This window comes from Fusarium vanettenii (assembly GCF_000151355.1).
Source record: "Fusarium vanettenii 77-13-4 chromosome 3 genomic scaffold NECHAsca_2_chr3_3_0, whole genome shotgun sequence".
Classification (NCBI taxonomy): Eukaryota; Fungi; Ascomycota; class Sordariomycetes; order Hypocreales; family Nectriaceae; genus Fusarium; species Fusarium vanettenii.
In genome coordinates this window covers 1,304,741-1,316,561 of record NW_003315880.1, presented here as the reverse complement: position 1 = coordinate 1,316,561, position 11,821 = coordinate 1,304,741, and the positions used below count along the sequence as shown (strand labels likewise).

At 54.0% G+C, this 11,821-nt stretch overlaps 1 protein-coding gene across 1 annotated transcript; it reads left to right on the top strand.

Moving 5' to 3' along the window:
* Nucleotides 1-4,490: 4,490 nt before the first annotated feature.
* NECHADRAFT_91820 (uncharacterized protein) lies at nucleotides 4,491-7,133 on the top strand (the record flags this gene model as incomplete). Its single annotated transcript, XM_003053018.1, has 2 exons — nucleotides 4,491-6,828; nucleotides 6,889-7,133. The coding sequence occupies 2 exons, from the start codon at nucleotides 4,491-4,493 to the stop codon at nucleotides 7,131-7,133; spliced, it is 2,583 nt and encodes an 860-aa protein (XP_003053064.1).
* Between the last annotated feature and the right edge of the window lie 4,688 nt (nucleotides 7,134-11,821).

Genomic DNA, 11,821 nt, shown 5'->3' with positions numbered 1-11,821 from the left:
AGCGGGGTCGGGCCAGATAGATGCCCAAACTCCCAAGGGCGGATAATATCGTCCTCTAATTCCGCGCACTTGGGCACCTTGCTGCGGAGTTAAGCCCCGTCTGAGCTTATTCGTACAGCTTCGGTCATTCCAGCCTCGAAGAAGCCTTCTGGATGCACAGGTGACAGTAATCACATGAGCACCCTTCCAACTTCTGCGATCATCGCCTGTGCCCCCCAGGGCGAAGAATGTGCCAACTCATCATGCTCAACCGACAGGTTGCCCGCAGACGCCCAACAGCCTGCTTGGTGAATTCGCGAGCCGCGACTTGCGAGGGTGTTCCTTGCCCGGCGGACCGGGATAGTACTTCAAAGGCCGAGCTAGCTGTCCCTGCCCAACGCGAAGAAGAAATCAAGTTTCTAGGGCGATTCTGCTGTGGATCGGTTTGTAACTTCTCTCGGACCTTGAAGCGGACAGACCCTGGAGCTGTAAAGACAAATTCCAAACTGTGACCACACTCGAAGTCATCCGGCTGGGGGCCCCGTTGGCCAGATGGGCGGTTTGGCCTTCTCCTCTTGGCGGGTAGCGAGTGGTTGTAACTTGGTCTGTGATCAGACATTCGGCTTGAGGAGGGGTCACTGCTCCCTGGCGAGTTGACAGTGTGGTTGCTCGGGAGGGCTGCGTGAAGTCATGCTCGCAGGAAGGCCAATGCGTAGTTGCAAGATAGATAGCCTGCCTGCGTTGCTGAAGAAACCATCTCAATGCAAGAGTCTCCGCCCAACTTCGGACGTGAGGCTATCTAGACGCATACAAGCGAGCTGCCACTTGTCAGTGAGTGTACACGATCCGGAATATTCTGGCCGGAATAGGCCGTAGTAACCGACACGGGGCGGGACATAATAGTATTTGATCGCATAACTCGTCAAATCCTGGAAGACCTGGTTGGATGCTGCTGACTGGCAGTGCCGATCCGATGAAGTTGGTGATGATGCAGTCGACAGCGGGCCATGTGCAGCGCCGATCTGCGGTGACAGAGTCGGGGGCAAAGGTAACCTCCTGGACCTCCTGAATATCCCCAGACACGTCTTAGGACACGGACACGATTACAATTGGAATATCCAACATGGAGCGGCCATCTGCGGGTCTAGGATCGAGTTGGAGGGGCTGCCATGTCAGAACCCAGAACCCAGACAGATGTGTGTCTGTGTACCGACTTTGCATTGAGATTCGAGGGGGTGGAGGATGAGATTTGAGATTTGAGATTTTGCCTCTATGCCGGCTCATGCAACCTCGCTGGCTCGCAGTTCCGGGGTTCTCCAAGTGCCCCGAGGCCTCACTCGATCGAGCGGCGTTGGGATTGGGTATCTATCAGAGGAAACCAGTGTGGCAGCCCAAGGGCGGCCCGTCCCCTGAGCCGATACAATGACAGCATGACGAGCAATGCCTCGTTTGCTGGGCGCTTGGGATAGGGTGAGATGACCCCTCTCAGCCAGTGCTGGGTTTTTGAAGCGGCCTGGGCGCTTGGAGAGAATATTCTCGACGAAATGGATTGGATATGAGGATAGGGCGGGATGCGGTGATGATGCCGGTTGGCCATGCTGAATAGAGGGGGCGATGCCCTTGGTAATGATGATTGTAATTGTCAAGAAGGAAGTGTATGGTGTTGCGTTCTGTCGTGGGTTGGAGGGAATGGATATGGATGGCTTCCTCTAACAGGCGGCCTCAGGAGCACCTTCCGACTAAAGCGCCTACCACAAAAATACAAAAATAATCCACCCAAACATAGAAGGAGCCAGTAGCATCGTTCTTTCTGGTTTGAACTTGAGGGTAGAAGAGGAGGTGATCACAGGGGCATTGCCCAATCCTTCGTCTCAGCCCGAGTCAAGACAACACAAAAGCCACGACATACGTTGTATTCAGAGCCTCTATTTTCTGGATTTAAGAACGTTGATTCCCTCCCCGATGCTCAAAGTCTACTTCCATCGACATCTTGCACTGCATTGCTATCAATCCTCATCCCGATATTGACATTTGTTGCTGAACCAAGATATCAGAGCCTCACCACATCAACTGATTAAACTTCTATTCAACCAACCCACCCTTGTTTCACTTATCCTTGGCGCGCCTCGGAAACAGCACACATTGATCAACATCCGCCCGCAAAACAAGCCAGACCCTTCGTCTTTGCCAGACCTCTTGAGCCAAACAAAAAACGAAGCATTGGCTTGCAGGTTTGGGGGCATCGCCCTCGTCATTGTCCTGCACTAGGAGAAACATCAGTCAATCAGTCAGCATCCATCGCGTTGTTTTGACATTCGCCACGGACAACACACACAGCAACCCCAGACACGAGGATCGCAGACTGAAATTGGACACGGTCACTGGACAAGCTCAAGGGGAGACGTCATTGCCCGCCAGACGACACCAAGACGACACCACCACCACCAGGGTGCGCCGAGGCCGAGGCCAACGTTACCACCGCCAATCTTATACCGGATCCCTACTGGACACAGGGTTGCAGAGCCTCAAGAGTAGAACACCGGCTGTCCTAGCTCAGCACTTGTCCTCTTAGCGACACGAGCTATTCGCCCCGAACCCTTGAGTTCACGAGGTCCCTGGCCCCATCGTCGACGCCCAATCTTGTTGACGACGCGCTGCACCTTGAAAATCCCATCCCCACTGAGTAACTCCATCGAGCGGTTTGGCAAAAGACATCGCGTTCGGTTTGCCGACGTCTATTGTATCCACCGACAAGGGCCATTGGATCCATACAAGCCCAAGTCCCATCCTCAGCCCAAGGTTACCCTTGGTTTTCTAAGTTTCCGAACAACGGGATCTGGCCGACTCAAGGTTTCGTTCGGCCGGCGCCGTCGCTGCTACGTATCCAAGGAATTCGGACGCTCATCAGGAAGCCCAGCGAAAAGCCCGGCGAGGCTAAGCCAAACCAGTCAGCTCCGCTTAGTTGCGGACGGGATATCCCTGGAACACCATCAAGCATTGGATCTTGTTAGCATTGGCGTGTGCGGTTTTGAGGCGGTACCACAGCAACAGAGCAGAAGCAAAGACTCGATTGAAAGTACAACAGGATACGAGAATCAAGAAACCAGAGACAGTGCAAAACACAACAGGCCGATCCCGTACCTGTACAACAACTTCCTGCAGGGCTACCACCACGATACGCCCGAGACAACGGGGCTGGCTACCTTGAGAGAGGTACCGACTGACCAGCTGCTGCTGCACCCTTCAAGGGACGGACCCTGCGGCTTGGTGCTGACATTAGGTGGGTGACGTTTTTGTCCCTTTTTCCGAGATCCAGTCCATCCATGTCTGTTCCAAACCCACCCACCATAATCGTCTCCAAGAACGGCTCTTGGGGTGACTTTCCTGACGCCAGACTGTAGGCTCCACGCCACCGCATGCGATCGTCATCGGCATTCCCACAGCCTCTGCAACTGCGCGAAAGACGTTGGGGTTACCGGCGGCACTTTTAACGACTCTCTGGGTCCAGGTCCCTTTGCTTAAGTCGGGGACTGGTTTCGAAGAGGAACCTTGCTCTGACAAAACATCACCAATTGTGTTCTTCTCCGGTCTTCCCCTCTCTTCTCCGCTTCTGCATCTCGTCCCAATCTCTCCATAATTGTCTCTTTTCTTGGCCTTTATCGCCCCTCACCCCACCTCGACGCCTCTGGTGGTGGACTGTTTCGGTGTGTTTCCCATCCTCGTGGAACAAAGGAAGCTCGACTGCCAAGACGTGTCATCGTCTCTTTTTCAACCCAAAGCCTGGTGTTGTCCGAGGAAATCTCCTTTCGTTGACTGGATAATCAAGGGTCACCGGGAACCGACATCGACTGTTTCTGGAGACGGCCAACAACCATAACTACCTTGACCACGCACCGACCAACCTTACACCGCAGAAGTCCTCTCGGCCCTGTTCTGCTCTTGCTTCTCGTCATTCGCCTATCGACCTCAATACGTTTCTTCATCTGTCGTGGGAATCTCTTGATCTCTGCGTCATCTTGGCCGCCGTCGTCCGATCTGGGCACCACAGCTACAGCTTCAGTACGGTAGGGAAGGGCAGGGCATCGACTACACCAAAGTGTTGCTCTCGGAGTGCTTCCCTGCCTGAGCCTGAACTAGTGACGGAGATCTGGACCGGGGCCTCTTTTTAACCACCAAACCCCGGACGATACAATAACAAAAAAAAACTAATCCTGCTACGAGCACCGACCAAGCTTGACCCCTCCCTCACGTGGCCTTGGCTTTCACCGACCGGCATTAGGTATCCAGAGCAGGTTGCCGTCATTCCGCTGCCACACACAGATACATTCTGTAGTCCGACTCAACTCATTACGGCGCTCGGGCTCCCACGCTCTGTCACACTCTGTCCGACGTTTCTCGTGACTCGACTCGGCTTGTGTTCTCTTTATCTGCACTCGCTGCCGGCTCCTAGCAACTCGCTCAATTAAGGATCCTCTCGGCTCGCCCTCAACCCTGGGCCGCCCCACGTCATCATGACAGACCGGTATCGCGGCTACTCGTCTTCTGGACGAGCTGCCACTTTCTCGAACCCCGCGAGATCCTCGATGCCCTCCAGCATTGGGTACACTTCTTTGTACGCCGGGGACATGCATGTCATGCCGGCTTCCACCCACCAACAGCCCTCGACGACACCTCGAGGATATGTGACAACAACGTCGACGGCCCCGGCTCCTAGCACCACTACCCGAACCTATGCTGTTACCCAGGATCCTCGCTCACACAGGCCAACCACTCGAGATGTCACTCGCTCACATCGATCCTCGACTCTTGACTCAGCAAGCCGGCCTCCGGTCATTGTCATGACCACGCAGCAGAAGGACCGACCTAACGGTACCACATCTCAATCTTCCAATGCTCGTTCCGGTAGTCCCATTCGAGACGAATACCGGTCCAGCGAGGGGCAGTTCTATACCCAGCCTGCCTCATCCATACGTTCACGCGGCACAACTCACTCCTACGCCGATCAAGCAGGGGGCGACGAGTATGCTCGCACTAGAGACCGAAGCGACAGCTTGGTACGCGATGACCCCTACCGTGGCTCTCGCCAATCTGCCATCTACCACACCAATCCACGGCACAGCTCCAGCACCGTTGACTATGGAGACGATGGTTACCAGTACACCAATGCTGGCGAGCTGGTTCGCTATGATCTCGACCATCCAGGCCCACCCAGGTCACGAAGACGGGAGAGTCTCGACCGCGGGTACTATCGCCCCAACATTAACTACAACGCTGAACAGCGGACACTCAACGTTGATACTAGCCCTGATTTGAACCGCAACTACATAACCACCAACTCGACCAGCTCTTCCAGCAATCGACAATACGAAAATCGAGGAGGACCACCCCCTAGCACCCGAGGATTTGACAAGATCCGCGGATACGACGCAGCCCGAGAGGTACTCCCAGCTTCTCCCCTTCCCCTGGACCCCAGCGTCACCAAAGTGGAGTCTCCTGTTGTGGCGACTACCGAGGTGACTCGACGTCCCCGTCCGGTGTCCCTGTATCAGGAGGGCCCGCCAAGGTCTACGCATCATGATGATTACTACCGCAGCCGCGAAGATGAGAGGAAAATGCGAGAGTTCCGTGACCGGAACGACCCTGAACGCACCTACGAAACCGAGCGCACTTATGAAGTCCCGTACTTTCATGATGACAGGGTCACTACTCGCGGCTTTGGTATTCGAACTGACTCTGATGAATTTGACGATCGACGAGACCGTCGTCAAGAGCCAAAGAAGCGCTCCGACGAGGAATTGCCCCGCGAGTCCGAGTATGATCGTGATGATCGACGCAGAAGCAAGGCCGAGTCCAAGGACAGCCGCCGGGAAAGGCGTGAGAGCAAGAAAGGAAGCGAGGATGATGAAAAGGAGCGTACTCGATTCCGAGATAAGGTGGCCACTGGCTTGGGTATTGCTGCAACTGCTGTTGGACTTGTGCCCTCCATCAAGGATGACGACAAGCGGGAGAAGGAATCAAGCAGGCGCAAGGGCTCGGACGACGAGCGGGACCGTGAGCGCAAGCGTGAGCGGCGGAGAAGTTCAACGACCCGTGAACGTCCACGAGTATCGGAGCGAAGCCGATCGAGGCCCCGGGACTACGACCGGGACAACAATGAGACTAGCCGCCGGAACGCTGATCCCCGCAAGAGTGGCGAGGCAATCATCTCATCCTCCGACTCGGATGAAGCAAAGAAGCCAACAAGACGAAATCGCAGCTCGAGTGCATTCAACCCCAATGATGCCTCGGATCTGAGACAGCTCAAGGATCAACTTGCTGCCATGAAGACTACGGAAAAGGAGAAGGAGAAAGAGACACCAGTTGTGATCGAGACTAGGACTCGTTCTTCCTCACCTACAAAGGAACCGAGAGGTATTCCGGAAGCAAAATCTTCCAAGGACCTTCGAGCCTCGCCCGATTCCAGGATGTCATCTTCTCCCAAGGAAGAGACTCGCGGACGCGAGGCCCAACCGTCCCCTTCCGATGACAAGCAAGTTCGCGTTGTATCGCCTCCCCGCGATAAGAAGGACGAAAAGCCGCTCAAGGGCATCCTGAAACAGCCCAAGGTCAGTTTCCCGGAGGAGCCAAACCCCATCCGTGAGGGTGTTGCACCTCACAAGGAGGACAAGAAGGCAAGAGAAGCACCCCCAGGCGCAAAGTGGACCAAGATCAGCCGCAAGGTGGTCAACCCTGAGGCCTTGACTATTGGCAAGGAGAGGTTCGAGGTCAGGGATGACTTTGTTATTGTCCTGCGTGTCCTCAGCAAGGAGGAAATCCAAGCATACGCATCTGCGACGCAAGTTTTGCGAGGTAAGCTGAGCCGCCAAGACATATACACCTATCCAGACGGATACTAACTTTGGCACTTAGAACGACGACGCCGTGATGAAGACGACGACGATCGTAACCGTAGTGATGATGAGGATAGGCGCAAGCATCACCGCCATCGCCGTCACAGAGATGATGAGGAGGACTGGGATGACAAGGACCGGGATCGCGAACGTCGTCGACGACACAGAGACGATGATGACTATGATTCTCGGACGAGGGATCAAGATCACCATCATCACCACCATCGATCCCACCGAGACCGCGAGCCGGTCCTTGAAGCTTAACGCGGGAACATGAGCCAATTTCCATTTTGTTTAACATATGATGACGTTTTCAAGCGTTGCATGGAATGATTTATACGGTCGTTTATACATCAAGTGTTGGCATATATATATAACTATCAACGAAGCAAGCAAACAAACAAAGAAGCAATCATGTTGGGCGGCTTAGCGAAGACATTTTTCGGATATAAAGAAAACCAAATAAAAATTGGGTTATGGATGGTTCCTGAAACTTGGTCATGCGGTCTCTAAACAGCGTTGCATTGCATTACATTGATGGGAAGTGCTCGCAGATGATATGATGGAGTTGGAGGTTCCTTTGACGGGCGTTGGGTTTCAATGGAACGGCCCGAAGCTGTCTTTTTGAGTTCGAAGCTTGAGGGAAACGGTTAGCGGATTGCATGACACGTCACGATTTAGGCCGTAACGTTGTGTTTGGCGCTGGCGCTTGTGGTGGCAAATGGGTGATGGCCAAGGTGATGGTGGAGGAGTGTGGGTGGTGTTGGCTTTGGAGATATCTAGACATGATGGAACAGAAGATGCAACCATTGGCTTAAGATATTGATATTGACTATAGAGCGTGTATACATGATAACCTATATTCAACAGGCAACATGTAGTTGTCGTTAAACTACCGACTACCCAACATCAGTGATTCCCATGCTCGTAGGTGTGGCAAGCAGATTGGTGAATAGACAGCCAATACTGACCCTTCTTGGCAAGTCAAAGGTCAAAGCAACCAATACCACTCTAGACATGTCCACATCCATTTTAGTAACTCCCAAGAGGCTTATCACATTGTTGAAAGGCATCAGTGACAGTGACTAGCAGAACAGCCTCCCCGGACTAGTCACTCTGGGCTGCCACAGCCAACACAACCAACAAACATCGACTCTGTTCCAGACTTGGCCTTGAACTGATGGAGGGTCGAGATATCGCCTAAAATATCCTCAGGGTTGCAGTGCTAGCCCATCTCAGTGATGGGAATGCAAGCAAACATCCCATCCAACCCCCATCACCTTGAACTTTCCCCGTAAGCTCAGAGCTCCGCCATTCCTCAGACACTTGCCCAAACCTTGGACATGCCGATATTGGTTAATCATGTCGTACGACGTACCTCTGCGTGGACTTGGTGGCCTGGGCAACTGTCCTGAGGTGACGCCGCCACCCGCAGGTTGCCTGCCTTTGCAGTATAAACGTCGCGAAACGTGGTGGACGATGCTCCGCTCTCGGACTCGGGCACCAGAATAGGCGGGCGCATGTAGCCGTCATATGACCTCTCATCATGAGACGGGCGAGTACAGCCTCCATTCCTGAAGAGACTGTGTCTGAAACCTCCTGGTTTCCACCTTGAACCGCATGAAGCTGCAACGGACCGTCATCAAGGTAGTCTTGGAGGGTGAGGGGAGGGCGTTAAGGACCGATTAGACCAAGCTGTTTCACGACTGCCTCTTCCCACGGGGCGTCTCTATTGGTCTCTCTTGTCAACATGGGTAGTCTATGTGAAACGGATCTGGCATGGAGTGCATAGATAGATCTATCCGCACACAATCGCGCTGCGGGAAGAGGAATGCGGTTTGCGACGCTAGTTCTGACGGTGAGACGGCAGAAGCCAAGGTAGGTAGAGTAGAGTAGATGACTTCCCCATGCGTGACGTCGAGTCAATATGAGACCAGTTACGGCTAACAGCCGTAGACGAGAATGCCCATCCGTTTCATGACTCCATTTCTGGCCATGATAATGGATGTGTAGTATGTAGGAGGCCGCCAAGTCTCCGTCGTGTCCTGCGAACGCTGTAAGCGCGTTAAGCCCAGTTGCGCCAGCCAAAGAGGATCATTGTGCCATCAGTCGCAATGTTTCGACAAGGCACAAGAGCAAAAGTCTAGTCAAATTGCTCGCACGTCCCAATAATAGCAACGCTGCAGCCACGGCTGAGAAAGGCACTGGCTCAACCGCCGATCTTGTCAAACTCTATTGAGCCGGTTTCCAGCAAACGGGCGCCGTGCTGTGGCGCCCCCTTCCCCCTTCCATCTCGCGCATGGCTTAATAGCTCATTGACAATCTGGACCGGTCACTGAGCCACGTCGTAAGTGGTTGCTTCCAGTCAAAATGTCTCAACTTGGTGGGTTGCGGGAGCGTTCCGCAGACCGCGGCAAGACGCCAACCTCACTTCACCTGACCTGACGCCGTGAACTTGGGCACAACGAGATCAAACGGGGTGGCTCATCTTGTAGCCCATCCATAACCACTACATATGCACCTGGATGTGTTGCAATGAGTTCAATGCCGCAGCCGGTGTGTCTGTATTGTACTTGTTGAGAGTCCTCCGCACGCGTATCAGATACATCTGTCCGCCTTCAACTCATTGGAAATGTCTTGATGATGATGATGATGACGACGTTGCTGCTGCTGTGTTAAAGCTTCACCGACTTCCATCACCAATGATGTCTCAGCGGCAATGAAACGGGCCAAGTTGGTTCTCATGTCAAAACTTGGTTGGGTATGAGAGCCACCCGCATGGCGTCTGTGGCCACGCATGTCTCTTTGCTTCTTCCTGTCCGACTCCACCGATGAGACAAGGCGTAACCATCGGGCAAGCCCTCAATGTCGAGGCCTCCACTTCCTCCATCTATCTCCCATTGTGTTCAGTTCGAGACGATGGTCTTGGGCCAAGTCTCCATCGACATAGGGTGAAGATTCATTAGCCTCGCGCCGCCTCTTCTTCGCCTAGCTGAGGCGCGTGGGGAACAAACAGCATGATACCCAACTCACGGGACCGTCTATCAGAAAACAGACTTTGATGACAGGGGTGGGAGCGCCCAGGCCACGAAACAGACTTGTCTTGAAAGCACGTACGTGCTGCGTAAGAACATACGCAGCCAGACATGGCGACCGTGATGCCTCCTTCTTTCTTTGTCATGCAAACACAACCAAGGCCATCAGTATCCGTACGTCTCAACTTACAGAGGGAGCGGACCCGAAGGTTCCTCCGTGTCAAAGAGAGACGGACGTGATAGTCTGGGCTCGGGGAAGCAGGGGGGTCACAAACTCTCGGTATCGCGTAGCTATTACCGCGTAGCCCGTCTCTGGCATCAGAGCAAAGTCCCTTAGAATGGTCGAGACCGCCGATCATCATCCGCCAGTCGAGTTCGTCTCTCTTTCGACACCCAAAAAGCGCAACAACGCGGGGGCAATGCACCACCACACGTGTTGAAGCTAACCACCCCGACTGCATCTGGCGGCCTGGTGGCTGGGCCAAGCACCTGCTTCTCGAAATAACGAGATCCTGGCTGTGCTTAGAAACTCCGAGGGTGCTGGTCCAAGCAGTGGCCTCCGAACAGCACGAAAAAGCAAGCCCCAGGAGCGCTGGTTCGCAACTCGACGGGTGGTGGTGGTGGAGTCTTCATGTAAGCATGGCCTGCTTTTCTTTTTCATATAGGGCCCCCTGTCAATATCTTCGCCATGTTCCAAGGGGCATTCACTGAATTAGACTGAACTGACCTTCTCCATGCCATGATGCGGATCCCGCAGTCAAGCATTGTACCCCCCAGAAACAGTTTGTCGCCCTTCTTGATAGTCATAACCATGCATCGACCGATAGACTTGACAGCGCTTGTAGAAGACAGTCCAATTCGTGTGGTCGCTGAGGCGCTCTCACCAGGGTACCCCCTGTCAATGTCAAGTTCGTGGTTCTCGAAGCTGTCCACCGCGTATATGGTCTGGTACCATCATGATTGGCCGTTCCAGTATCAAAGCCAAGGACTTATCAACTTAATCCTCGAGACGAGATACCACTGTACTCTGGGCTGATCATGGCTCGTTCCTACCAACGAGCCATGCATAAAGAGTGATGAAAGGCGTTAGCACCTTCATCTTGCCATTGTATTGTCACAACGACAGGTCGTAAACCTTGAACAAGACTCAACTCGAGTCCTCGAAAGCGTAGGGGCATGCCTCCTTGCCCTGCCAAACGATCTAGATCATTCCCGTGGTGTTTCCTGTAACCCCTGGTGAACAAGATGGACAAACGTATTGGGCTAGGGACTCATGAACCCTATCCGTTGCTTCGCGGTGCTGAATCCTTGCCTTGGCTTGATCTACAGATGAGACCCCAGCAACGACTGTCAACACCTCCAGTACCAGGTATCCAGACCAGGAGGATACCTGATGCTCGAGATGAAGCTCAGACATCAATCATCCTCCGTCTCCCAAACGATGGCTGGAGGCCGCTAGACGGGTCCAACACGAGACGGAGTGAGGGTCCTTGAACCGAGGCGAACTGGATCTGCTCCGTATTCTCGGGCGGATATCAATCAAAGTCCACGGCCAATTTCCTTTTCAAGCCCCGGTGGACCCGTCAAGGAGACCGGCAGTTAGGTTGGCGAATTAAACAAGCCTTGAGGACACTGTTTTGGACATCAGCTCGGCCGGACGCTTGCTGTGGTCCAAAGCTTCTCTGCAACAACCCAGGCCAGGCACGCCAGGAGTCCTGGTCAATCTCCATGCGCCAGTTCCCTCCGCCAGGCCACCGTGGAAGCGGAACCCCCTTGCCGGCATGCTCACACATGTCGTCCTAATTAGTCTTCCGCACATCCCTCCCCTGTCCGGGGATGGCGGCCGCACCCCTTCCTCGCATCCTGGCTGTGCCTGGAGAATGTCAGACCCTGGTCCGGCCGGGACGACAGGGAGAA